Genomic DNA, 14,107 nt, shown 5'->3' on the forward strand with positions numbered 1-14,107 from the left:
AGCCTCAGTGAACATCCACAAACATGCACATGCAGAGGCTTCATTGTGCAATTGTGCGCTGCTGCCAGCTAACCCTCCTGCCTCTGGTCCGAGTTGGTGGTAATACTGTGAAGATGGCAATGTATGACTACTCCGTAAGGTGCGTGTTCACACAAGCATCGTTTCCAAGTGGCCGGGGATCCCCAGCATCACTACGGGCTGTTGCTAAGGCACGTCCCTTCCCAGACTGCCAAACTTCTGTATTACAGGATTAATTTCTTCAGGAGCTGTGCAATACCTGAAGCACACGGCACAGCAGCCCTGTACACCTTCCTAATACTCAGTATTTTAGATAACAAAATTTGCACATACATCCATATCCATTTCCTCACCTGGGTTCGCTCACCATTAGAGTTTGGGTCTGGGATAGACACTTCTCAATCCCAAATGGCTGGCTTTGCCAGGGGAAGCAAATAACGGTGGAATGTCTGCTCTGAGCACTGAGTGCACTGTGCACTTCTTAGTGCTCGTTTCTCTTGCAATGTGCATTACTATCTGGAAAACAGAAATATCAACATCCTCCTTAGCCTGCTTCAGTCTGAGCAAGCCCTCGCCATCTGCTAGGCTTGTGTTCTGTGGGCTTTTGATGTGCTTAAATCCCTCTGAGGGCAGTAACCATTGCTCAACGTTGGTGAGATACTCAAATTGGATCAGAACTACTGATCTACTTTGCCTCAAGTGCTTCCAGGACAAAAGGGGCTGCTGTAATAAATTGCCTGACCATCTTCAAACCAGGATCCATAATGCATCAACTAGTGATTCCTTCATCTTACCTATACTGCCACACGATACAGAATTTATCTTTTACAAGTGGCTTTACACCCATATCAGCGAAGACGATGAGATACACCCATCCACCATTTAATGTCACTAAAAATTCCACATGATCAGTCTGCTGCTGCATAACCCAGATGGGCTCATGCGAGGTCACCATGGCGCCATCAGAGCACCGTACATAGCAGATGCTCACACCACCGGGCTGGTGCCATGAGCGCAGTCTCTCCGCTGTGACTTGAGCTGGTTTCCCCCCTCACATAGGCTCTCAGCATCCAAACACCAGCCACATAAGCTTGGAGAGGACAGTGTGCTCATACGCACACGTGTTTCCATTCACCTCAGCTATAAAATGTTTAAATTCAAGGGTCTGCCCACTGGGACGCCGGGTCTCTCCACCGTTCTTGTGCAAACTCTTCCAGTTTATGAATACTATTTATTATAGCATTGGTTTGAATTCAACCAGTAAATTATTGCTATTCATTCCTTGGTCTTCACAAAGTGAAATAATTGCAGTAGGAACGATCAGGAGCATTTTATCATGGAAACCCATTAACCATGGTTAATGCAGAGCCTGGGAATAAAAGACTGCGTCCATATTCTAAATCTGGTAAAAGAGACCCAGATCTGGTAGAAGAGTCTCCTTAGACAGTGAGGAGAAGCTTTAACCACTCAGAAATGGATTCTTCTCAGGTAGGAAATACATTGCTTGTGGCTTTTCACAACCAGGAAAACCAGGCTTGGGTGTCTAAATATTACAGAAGGTTCGAGGCTGAGGATCCTGAGCCAAAAGAGGCCCAGTGAGGTAAGTGCCAAGACCTGGACCTTCCATCTGCTTTTAACTCTTACTGCTTTATACATTTCCCTGTTCTGGCAATGTCTGGGGATTTTGCCTTTGATTGGCAGCTCTATCTATGCATCGCTTTGGGGAACACCTGCGTACCCCAGGGTGAGCAGCAGAGAGCTCAGGCTCAGCAGCGCTGTGCTCAGCATCGCAACACTCGGGATCTTTGCTGATCCACCCTGGGCGCTTTTAGTTGTGGAGTTCATCGTTTAGCTCTTGTTCACTTTATCGCTGATATTTTAGAGTGAGTTGTAAGTCGGTGTCAAAGGCTGAGATCAGAGAAGACCGCTGAATTTCTCAAATGGCTCTTTGCAGCCTGCCTGGCTGATCAGGGAAACAAAGAGCCGTCTGTGCTGCTGTAGAAGAAAACCGAAGTAAGAGCTCTCAGGGAAATTTATTACAGGTTTAAGAAAGAGATTTCATTTTCTTCCACCAAAAAACATCTTTGGAACTGTATAAAAATCAATGGGATTGTGGCTTTGATCCCTTCTAACACCTTTTAGTTTAAATATATTATTTATATAGCATGCTTAAGATTTTAAAATAATCCAAAACTTCTCTCCCTCTATTTTGTTGCTTTCCTAGCGCAGATACACCTATTGAACAAACCCTCCAGTAGCTTCTACATAAACATGCTAAGTGTGGCATTGCAGTCACAGTACTGCTTTGCAGGTACACGTAGTAACATTTGAATCTCAAAAACTAGTTTGGGGCAGATTTTTAATGGATCATAACACTCACTGATGTCCTCTTTCCACTGCTGAGAAAAGCTTAAAGGTATAAGTCGTATCAATATTCTACTTTCCGAGACTCTGTACCTCCAGGTGACAGCGAAGCCATGCTAGGAGTTCACTGTGCAAGCCATGAAAAAACCCTCAAACCATCATCTGAATGACAGCCAGAAAGGACGGGCAGAGGTTAGAGCACAATAACGGAGTTTGACAAGGACAAGAGGGGTGTACCTGACAGGAAAGCACATGCTAACCCTTCAGAGGCTTGTCTGCAGAAGACGATTCCTGTGTTCATATACAGGAGGACGGCATTTTCGAGTGTGAGAGAAAAATCCTGCAGGTAAGCGTTAATTCTTTACCTCTGAATAAGCACATGGCAGTTCTTAATGTTGCCATAGGAAACGTTGTAATTTTGCACAATAGAAAACACTAGAGAGAGTAGTAACACTTTTTATTACTCAGATTGATTTTCTATTGAGATAAATTTTAACATTGTTACCAACGAATCAAGACGAGGAGTTAGGTCAGATACCAAGGAGCTCATCTTGTGGAAACAGCTCCTTTCGTTGCCTGCTGGGGCTTCTAGGCAGATCTTTTTTTTTCCATCCAAGTCATCAGGTGATTTATAGTTGCATTTCCCTGTAGCTGTGGCTTTAATAGCAATAATTGAAGCATTGAATATCTTAAACTAAACACCACTCACAAATTGTCAGAGTTAGATAAACTTTAATAAAACTATTTGGAAGAATTGTCTGCTTCAGGGATAAAGGATGTCTGGACGTATCCATGTTGTAAACATCATGATGAAAAGCCCGTAGCAAGACCTATTTTCACTTGACTGCTGGCTGAAAATGTCTGACGCTGAAGGAGTCTGGTCTGCACCTCTGCAAGTGCAGCCAGCGCAATCCTGGCTGCAGCTATGGAAACGTCTGGGTTGGAAGGGGTGTCTGGAGCTCATCTGGTCAAAGCAGGTCCAGTTAGATCGGGTTGCTCAAGGACTCGTGCTCATGGTAGAATGGGAAAATTAATTCAGTCCAGTTTTAAGTTAAATTCTTGAAGAAGACAGTGATTATAGAGAGCAGAATAAATGTACAGGCAGCCATCAACACATGAAAGGAGAGAGCTGAGGCTCAGGAGAAACATTTGCTCGTTAGAGTGGTTGTGAATTAGTCAACGGTAGAAAAATTACTTGGCTGCCTCATGAATCCTCAATAAATAGAAAGGCCTTCTGCAGAACAAAAAGCTAACTTTCCTTGAATCCTGTGTTAGTAAATAGTTATTAGGATGTGAAATACAACGGTCCATTCAGACAGGAAAGCTTCTTCAATGAAGGGAACAATCTTGGGTTTTCTACAGCATTCATCTAGTGCACTGCCATAGATCTGTATTTCCAGTTCTGGAAATGGCACCTTGAATTAGTGATAAACCTGAAATTAAAAGAGTGGAGTTGAACTTTGAATTGTTTATTTGTATCCAGCAAGCCCTTTGAAAAGGAGCTCCTCAGGATAAGCAAGGCAGCAATGAAGAGTGGGCTACAGGCTGAGAACGGGCTGCGTAGAACTTTGGGGTGGCTTACAGAAACCAGAGGTCTACAGCCACCATAGCTGGCACACACAAAATACACAGAAGCCTGTGGATGCAAGAGGATTTGGTCTCAGAAACAAAGGAATTGGCCCAGGGCACTCAACGGTTACACAAAACTTTCTGTCTCAGAGGAGAGAGAGAGAGGGGCAGAGCCACAACAGCAATGACAGATCTGCGCATGGATGGTCGCTGCGGCTCTGCCTGTTGAATGTAGCGGTGGAGCCTGGAGCCCACGGCATTCCTGAGACCCGGCTTCTTACATCCACACTGTCCCCACAGGTGGCCTGACAGCGAAGCAGCACCATGGCTTGCTGCAAGCAGGGCTCAAAGCTTCTGGGCAGCACCTGCCTCATCTGTGCAGTGATGACCCACTGTCACCAAAAGGACAATGGATTTACAGAGGCTGAGAGAGGTTCAGTGGGGTCATCCCATAGCTAGCCACGGGGATAATTCAACAGATGCACTCTTGCACTAAAATTACTGTATGTGCTAAAATAGAAATCATATTTGACTTGCATCAAGACCTGACTAGTGCAACGGTGCTGGAAAGGATCGAGCACAACACTGAATCCCTGGCTCACATGGAGATGAAATTGTGTTTGGCCAGAACAGCGAAAGACTTATCAGATTCCTGTGAAGTAAAATGTCTTTTCAAGTCCTTGTTTGAGTTATATTTTTTACAGTAGGTGCTCATCTAACTATGCTTTTGTGAGGCATGACTTTGTTTCTGGTGTGGTTTCCTTACTTCTGTCCTTGTAACTTTGCTGTAATTACAGCACCTCTTGGCTGATTAAAAATCTCATTTATGAGTTCACAGTTTCCCATTGCCAAGTAGAGAAACTTTCATTATGCGTGTCCTAAAAATATCTGATGCTGTTTAGGTTACATTAATTTAAAAGGCAAATTCCTCCCTTGTTTTTTATTGGGTGTGCTTTCTTGGGTTTTCCTACTGGCTTGGTGACTTTCCATTTCCATAAGGAACCTCATCCCGACTATCAGTTTCTCTCTCAGTGTCCATTCTCAGGATGATCTTGCCTACTAAAATCACATTTTAAGAAAAAATAGGTCCGATTAATTTCCATGGTGAGTCCTGACTTCAGCCAGCCCAACACATTTGCACCTCATCCACTCACCGGCATGTCACAGCCCTGTCAGTGCCATCTCTTCACATTTCACGGAATGAAACGTGTCTGGGTTGTTAATCCCTGTAGTGCATCCACTTGTTCTTCAGTTGGAAGTCTGGATGGCAGCCTAGCCTGTAGGAATCTGGGAAGAGAGCAAGTCCCAGAGAGGACGGTGTCCAGTGGGCAACATCAGTGACTCAAACCCAGTGCCAAGAAACCTGTTCAACTGCTTCAGCATCCTCAAATCCTCTGTCTTCGGCTGGGTCATTTGAGGCTTGCATGCACTCTCAGAGAGTAGGTACGATGCTACTACAGCTGGGTCTGGAGAGAATGCAGCTCCCCAGCTAGTTTATGTGATCAACCAATGAAATAACTTACTCATCATTTTCTCAAAGACCTTATCTGGCAGTGACTTATTTTTGTCCCCATGTCATTTTTTGTTATCCAGTTTTATGTGGCTGAGCAGAATATCAGGAAGATAAACTGGGATACACATTATCTTCATAAAAACACAGATACTTTACTCATCTTTCATACACAACAAACATGGAACATAATTTTGTCCTGTTAAGATCCCTTTGGTGGCCACATCTAATGATCCCACCATCATTTCTGTAAGTTACAAACCTGCTCAACAGAAGTAAAATTTCTTCTTACCCTTTCTCTTCACTTTGTAGGTCGAGACCGAGTCCTAAAATATCAGTGTATTCCTCTTCACTTCAAATGCCTGATGTTCTCTCGTGCCTATACTGACATACCCAAGAGTACGCCCCGTAGGCTGGAGATCAGTGTCCCCCCAGCTCTCCTACACCCACTACCAAGCGCCCATTTAGCACTTCCCTTCCACAAAACTGACCTTCTTCCACACAGCTCTTCTTGCAGAGACTATTCTCCTCTCCAGCTCCCGTTTGCGCTGAGAAATCAGTTGTGAGCCATGTAATGAAGGTAGATCTTTGTACATTTAAAGGTATCTTGCGTTTGTCACTACTAAGACCTCAAATAAAGCAAACTTTTATTTTAGATTTAGTTTTGATGAACAAAGTTGAAATACAGGGAATAAGCATTAATGAAGAACTCAGATAAAAATGTCCTGGCATGTTTTTAATCTTTTAATTATACTTTGCATCTCAAGTGCTTTTTAATAGGAAGTAAAATCTGGTTAACATACAGAAGCGGATTTCATAGATGTACGTCAGAAAGATACTCTGAGCTCCGCTTCTAGACATTCAAAGCAGACAGCTCACAAAGGCGTGGTATAGGCTGCCCAACTTCTTTATTTTTAATTAAACTCTAGTCCATTAAAAAAGTATGACAAGGGGCAAAAATAAAAGTGGAAGAAGCTCAAAGAAGGTAACGCACAGGAAATAACATTTATTCTTGTGAGACTCCAAAAGACCTTTGGTGCCAGCCATCTAAATTACCGCGAATACCAGTGGTTAATCCTGGCAGAGATCTTTACCAGCGAGGGCGGTCGGATCCCTTCAGACACGGATTCAACAAGCGGCTAGTGTCGAGGGAGGGACGTTGCATTTCTCCTTTGATGTGCAGGACCTGAAATCGCACATTGAGACTGGGTGGTCAAACTTCAAAGGGAAACATGATTCCTCATCCTATTCAGCTACCGCATTTTTCAGTGCTTTGCAGAGTGCTAAACTTATTTTTATTAAAGAAGTTCTACTGTTCATAGTTAAATGTTTTTATTTTGCTTCTTCAACTGGACTTGACCATCTTTAAACCAAGTATATTCTGTACTCTGAATAAAAAGGACCTACAGTTCTCTGTGAATCAGCTGAACAACTGTCAAAGAAAATAGAATGATGCTTCAGCTCATTAGAGCTCCATTATTGCTGAATTATTTTTCGCCTTAAAAAAACAGAAGGATTTAAAGAGGTTTTAAATACTGCAGATATTTTTCTCATAATCTGCTGACAGCACCTTTTAAGTGTTACAAATATAAAACAAAATAACCGTTTATTTTTTTTTTTAATGTCCTGGGTTAGTTTCACAAACATGGACTATTTTTTCCAAATATGTGCATAGCTTTATTTTGTACTCAAGGTAAACTGCATCCCAATTTTCACTAAAAAAAGCAAAATAGGACAGTAATATACTGTATTGGTAATCTCGGGTGCTGTTTATATCACAAATTAAATTATTTAGAATGTTGAATTTATCTAGTCTTTTGAAAGATTTTCTATGCAACCTGAAAACTCAGCATAAGGCAAGGTAATGCATATTTTGAAGTGATTTATGACAGAGAGCCATTAAGAAAACAGAAGTAAAAGGCCATTTGGCACAGGTATTTTAAGGCTTGGAGAAGTTGTGTATCAATATTTTAAGGCGGCTCAGCAAGAGTACAGTGTAGAAATACATACCCCATGTAATCTAAAGCAGGTCTTTAACCAGAGGTTATGAAAGAAAGAATGCTCTAACCGCTAGGATGAAAGAACTAGTTCAGTTTCTCTCTGCTTCCTAACTCCCCATGTTCACATGAACAATTCCCACCATTGTCCTGTCTCAGTTTTTCACTTACAGAGGAGGGGTAAAAACATTGAAATATTTATTACTTCCCACAGCTCTAAGAAAAAAAAAAATAGATTGAAGTGTCTTAGGTGCAGAAATACCACAGTAATACAGCAACAAACATGCCACATATAGTTAATAAGAAATACCAACTCAGAAAGCTCTTACTATACAACAGCATATTTTATTACTAACAAAGACAGTAATAACAAAACTACTGAACACATGTATAAAGTTACCCATTTGCAAACACGACTACAAGAATGAAGGGTACTTCGTGTGCATTTTCACGGGAGACTTCTCAGATCTTTCTCACTGTCCTTCTCAGCAGCAAGAATTCTGTATATTTTAAGTGGGAAAATTATAAAAGAAATAGCATGTCTTATTTAAGGCAATAAATTACAAGTGCTAAAATGCCAATGCCATAATATAAAGGTAAATACATTCAATTTTTAATGCATGATGGATAAAACAAATAGCTTTGGTCTATCAGAACACAGTTCCTGTTGATTCAGCATTTACGTGACCTTTGTACCATGCAATTTTGCTTGATTGTTCAAAGCATCACTATGAACGCTGCCCAAACTGGAACACAGTAATTTCTCCACATAAAATCAAAGTACTAAGAAATGTTCTTACTAGTAATCAAATGCAAGATGCTGAACGGTCTTACAAAATGCATTGACATTTAGGTTTAGAAAACAGCAAAATACTGGCTCCAGATTACCTCAAGTAATAAATCACATTGACTTCACTGGAGCCAGGATTTCTTCAGAACCAAATGATAAAATTCTTATCCACGTCAGTAGGACTTGCTCTTGAGAACCACCCTGTCATAAGAAAGGCTACAGGTATAAAGACCTTTTTGATTTAAAGAAAATATATTGCTGTAGTATATAGAAAATTAAGCTTTGTAGAAAAAGTATCTTGTTTTCAGTAAATATATTGTTAAACAAGCCTATATATTAATAACTCAACAGCTTATTTTCTGCAAGATATTTCTCTACAGAAAAAAAAAATTAAGTTACTTGCATAGAAACAAAGTGAAACATTTACTTTCACTGCAGCTCAGTAAAAAAACCCCAGAGTGTATACTTCAGATTCCGTCCCCCATGCCACCAGGGACCTGAAGTGTTTTCTTCTTTGGCACGATGCTCTGGAACACCACACCCAGAGGGGCTCCGAGAAGGATTTTTCTGAAGCTGCGCTGCATCTAATGCACTATCCCTGTAACAGGACGCACGGGCGTCTGACCAGTCTTGCCCCACGGGCACAGCGTACGGTGCAGGTTACGTAAATAGGTACAACCTGTTTTACTCAGCACTAGGTAACATTGTCTGACCGCCACAGGACTGCTGACTTTAAGAATACCTAATGGAAGCACGTTAACTTTGCCAAGTTTGTACAAGACATACAAAACAGTAGCTCTGAGTATTGACCTTATGCTGTCAGTTATTTACAAAATTTTTATGTACAAAATAAATCACTAATTCCAGATTCCCTTTCATATTCAGTGTACAAACTACCATAAAACAGTGCTATAATTGATACATTATGACACATAATTTAGAAATATTTATAAATCTGTGTATCCCTTAAGTGATACTGCTAAAAAAAGAAAAAATTAACAAGTTTTGAAAAATATCAAAGATACAAATGTAACTTTTATGCCTTGAAAAGTAACAGTGCTTTCTAAGCATTATTCTAATGCAATTCATTACAAAGTGTTCTTTTTAGTGGGAATAATATTTGTTTCTCTCATCTTTTTCTTAAATTACTGCTAGTCAATCCGGCCATGTCCTACAGAACTTCAATTTCCATTATTCCTGGATAGGATTAAATACAGTACATTATTGCTAGCTGTCCCCACAACAAAATCTACATTTTTAAGTGCAAAGCAAGATATATGTGTTTTTTAATAAGGCACATAATATCAGTTATTTCCAGTGTAACACAGAATCCACATCAGTTTTATACATTGAAAATGTTCGTATAAAGTTTCAGCCTTTCAAGGGTTGGAACTGTTTCCTGAATCCAATTCTCTTCTGGTGTCTGAAGCCGAGTAGACAAGTAGTGATATGGAAGGTGACTGTGAGACATCAGGTATTTGGGAACAGCTGCTTTGTAAGGGAGAAGGATCAAGAAAATCATTTTTAGGAGTTATTCTGTAAGTAACAAGAAATAAAACATTAGGGAGTCAATTTTGCAGCATAGCGCACTGTGCTTAAAAAAATACATTTTTAGCAATGAAATTACAATTTATATTAAGCTACATTCTTTTCAAGAGAATGCAATACAGTTCTGTACACTTTTCCAAGCTTAGGTCACCATTGTTCTTTTTCAGACTTGTCACCTCTCAAAATGATTGCTTTACTGCCACAGATTTCTTGAGGGTCACTGTTCAACAACACAAAAATATCTTATGAGCTAAGCTCCAGCACTCAATGGTTAAAAGAAAAAGAATCCCCCAAAATGATACAATAACTCATATGCTAAAGATACATGGCCACATGAAATAATTTGTAAGAATTACAGCAGTTTTGACAGCTACTGAGGGTTACTCTTATACTGATTCTTCAGAGAAACGAGAAATAAAAACCTCACAGAAACGGTGGTAATATACATAAGCAAAAGATTGAGTTAAGGAACCTTACCTTCCTTCACCTACTCTCTTCATACTCTCAGCCAAGCTACCCATATCACACGTGCTATCTGCTTTGTTTCTTTTTTCCACCTGATCCACAGTCAGTTTAGAACTAGATAACATTTTATCTCCACTGTTTTCGCCTTCCTCGACTCTTCGGGCTGATGTTCCGTCTGCCTCTATCTCTTTCTCAGATGTGTCTGGAGAGGTTTTAATTTCTGCAACAGTTTCTTGGCTTAAATAATCATGATTAGTGATTGCTACTGCAGAAGTTCCATGATTTGTTGCACCACCCGTACTAGTCCCCATTGACTTCGAAATGACTTTCAGTCTGTGCGAAGTTGATTTGTAGTGCTTCTTTTTATGTTTAACTTTGGAATTGTGCCTTAAGAAAAATTCACATGATTCTTGCAGCACTCTTCGACTCTCACTGATTGGACTGAAAGAAAATACAAACATGTAATTGAATGAAGAGGACAACCTTAGATATAGTGTAATATAGCTTCGTACAAAAAAACGTGAAAGAATAGCAACCAACAACGTAATCTGAGCTGCATGTTAATGAATACGAGGAAAACAATTATATGTGAAAAGAGGAGAAAAATCTGATCATAATGGCTCCAAAGTAATTATGCCTGTGGAACAATTAAATAAAGCTGACTTCTACATTTCTTACTTCTGCAAGTAGGTCCAATGACTTCAGCAGATTAATCATCTACGAGAGGAAAGCAGGATTAGCTCATAAGCAGCTGTATTACCAAAGTAACTTTATGTAAGCCTCGTTCAAGTCAAAAAAAGGTAAGCATTATAAAATTGACTTCATTATTTTTAAATTCTTAAAGCTGAAAGTAGTTAACATCTGAAACACAAGAAAAATTATACAGGAAATGGAAAAAGAGGGGAGAGGGAAAGGAAGCTATAAGCTCACCATCAAGGAATGCAGATGTAAAATAAAAGGAGCTTAAGGACTGCTGCCTTGGGAAATCCAAAGAAGTAGAGAGATCTAAAAATACAGCGTAATTTATGACTAACACAGATAATCTAAAACAAAATAATCAAGGAATAAAAAGGAATGGAAAAAATGACAACTCTAAGAAATGGAGATGACATTTATAATCTGCTTAAATCCGCAGATATAAGTTTACTAAAATTAAGTAATAAAACTGAATTATCCTGTTTCAGAAAAAAGATAACAGTAGATTAATACAATAGAAGTGATACTAAGGAGGGTTCAATGAAAATTAATTTTAAAGTAAGACAAGCCTGGCAGAGGAGAAAAGCAGAGGATGTTATTGTTGCGTGATAGTAAACACAACTAAGTACTGCAGTACTGTGCCAAATGAAGTAGTCAGAACACATGAAAGGATCTGAGTTGATTGACTGGAAACCAGAGATGTATTAGCCAATGCTAAACACAACAATGTGTCTTCTGCTCTCTGAAGAGAGCAAATCAGCAGAGGAGAGTATTTTCTACCTTTTGAGAATGTTGTCAAAAAAGTCTTTGCGTATGTGAAACTTCCACAGGCTCCGACGGAGCTTTGCTGATGCCTATATGCAGCATTTAGGTTCTGAAGAAGAAAGGGTCTAAGGACATTTTGATTACCTGAGCTATATTTAAAGAAACATGTCTGAAATCCAACTTATTTTAAAGTATACACTTTAAAAAACAAGAATAAAAAAATTGTTCTTACTCTCTCTTGCGGTTTCTGTTGAAGAAATTGGCCCATTCAGAACAGGTCTTTTTGCTTCCCACCCAGAAGACTGGAGATATGCCAACAATCAATGTCAGCAAATATTTCATCAGAAACAAAAATATTTCTGGTCTTGCTAGTGCCTTTGCCTAGAAGATAAAGTTTAATAAACACAAAGAAGAAAATACACTTGATTTATTTTTTGAATGCAGAAAATAAACAAATTACATAAAAGAGACTTTTTCCTTGTGGCTGTTGTTCTTTGTTGAGGCTTGTACAAATGTTAGGCATGTACAGTCAAGTCGGACCTGGTTAACGTCTACAGCTGAATACATAGAGAGGAGATTAGTCAGAACGAAATATTTTTCTTTTAAATTGAAAGGAAAGATAATTTTGTGGATAATAGTATTACAACCATGTTCTTCAGAGATAGTTTGTATGTATAAGATTTATTCCTTCAACTTAAAAGAAACAGTAAGTGGATGAGTTGGGAGTTAATCAGATTAGACAGCATCTTCAAGGAGCCGCAGGGAACTACATAGTAGTTTTCTGTTTATTGCAAAATTAATCCACCTATTTGCAGAACAGGATCATAGGAGCTGAGACATTTAACTCAGTAAGATATTATTATGTTCTGCTCCCATGCTGCAAGTTTAATTTACCTTATCTGGCTTATCTGCCAGTCCCATCTACGAAAGTCACTATTTTTGTTAGCCAGGTAATGTTAGCTACTAAAACTGAACTTTGTTTTTATTTGGTTTTGATCTGGCCAACGTAATAAAGGTCTAAGTGCTAGCTCAGGTAAGCCAAGGCCAAGCATGCCACTTTAAGCTACTCCATTGTTAGCACACCTTGTTTATTACAGGGACAGGTCCCATCCGGTATGTCTTTGTGTAATATTCCCTGCTGCTATTTACTCTTTCCAATAGGTTAATTAGAGGGTGAGAATACATGCTCTTTCTCCTTATTATAGCAAGCTGTTATATTTAAGCACTACAAGTGTTTTTTTTAAAAAAGCATAAAAGCCTTGTTTTCAACCTTGTATATTTTGGACCATTCTAGTCGATATACAGCTCAGTGCAAAGCCCACTTAAGACAAAGCACACTTGTTAAGAATGGTAATGGAAGCAAAAATAACCAATAAGTCTGTGAGCTGTGCTACTCTCAGCTTACACCAACTTCAATACAGAGGATGCTTAAGAATGTAGAAGGGTCAAGCCTTGTCATTCCATAATGCCTGTGTTTATATTCCTGTTTATATTCCTCTTTTTAATGATGGTTTATTGCAGCAAAAACATAAATGGTAAATGCAAAGCAATGAAAGATGACACAAGGCACTTCCATTTCTCTTAGCAATGGTGTCTTTTATATTTGTTCTTAAACGGAAAGAAACAAACCACAAATTACTTGCAATTGCAGGGAGTTTTATGTACTCACAAGACATTTAATCCATAGAGAGTACTGAACATGGGCAGATTTACTTTAAAAGCCTTTCCAAGGAAGTTGGTTGATTTTGTTTTGGGTTTTTTCTTTTTTTTTTTTTTTTTTTTTTTTTTAAAGAGTCAAATGTTAAATATGAACACCTCTGCAATTTAAAGTGCTGTTAGATTGCTTGGTTCTTTTTTTTTTTTTCTGTTTGTTCCGTTTTTTTAAAGATTTACTCACATTACTGAAAATCAGCCTGCAAGTGACAGCTATCATGGAAAAATATACTGGAAATTTGTTTTGTAATTTCAAGTGTTTTATAGCTCTACACTTCCAAGAAAAAAAGACAAAAGTGATTTTAAATCTATGGTTATAAGCAACATTTTAAATCCAATTTAGACTCAATTTTCAGGAATGATTATTTCAGCTTCAACTGAAATTGATGCAAATTCACCTTAGGTACTTTGATACTGAGCTAGGCACCCAAATACTGAGCAACTTTAGAAATAGGTAACATGAAGAAATGATCCTCCCTCCAACACAATTTGTAACATGAAGTTCAAATATTGTAAAGATTAATATTACTTTAGACTTGCAAGTTGGAATTTAACTGCTGAGTGCTATCAATTTGATTAGTGAAAAACTTCAAAGCAAAAGTATGACACCACCAGTTTTGGCTTAAAAAGCAACTAATCACTATGTTCTTGAACTGATTACTTAATGTGAAA

General features: G+C 38.9%; 1 protein-coding gene across 5 annotated transcripts in view; it reads right to left on the bottom strand.

Moving 5' to 3' along the window:
- Positions 1–7,781: 7,781 nt before the first annotated feature.
- FZD6 (frizzled class receptor 6) overlaps positions 7,782–14,107 on the bottom strand; it is a 29,932-nt gene continuing 23,606 nt past the window's right edge. For 4 of the 5 annotated variants that reach the window (XM_054817337.1, XM_054817339.1, XM_054817338.1 and 1 more), the window contains exons 5-7: positions 11,955–12,103; positions 10,274–10,702; positions 7,782–9,784 (exon numbers count right to left, since the gene is read on the bottom strand). In XM_054817337.1, coding sequence (XP_054673312.1) covers positions 9,628–9,784; positions 10,274–10,702; positions 11,955–12,103 — 735 coding nt within the window. In that variant the 3' untranslated portion in view covers positions 7,782–9,627. The remainder of the gene's footprint in view (positions 9,785–10,273; positions 10,703–11,954; positions 12,104–14,107) is intronic. The other variant, XR_008575946.1, reaches the window with a different exon arrangement.

Source organism: Grus americana, chromosome 2 (genome assembly GCF_028858705.1).
Source record: "Grus americana isolate bGruAme1 chromosome 2, bGruAme1.mat, whole genome shotgun sequence".
Taxonomy (NCBI): Eukaryota; Metazoa; Chordata; class Aves; order Gruiformes; family Gruidae; genus Grus; species Grus americana.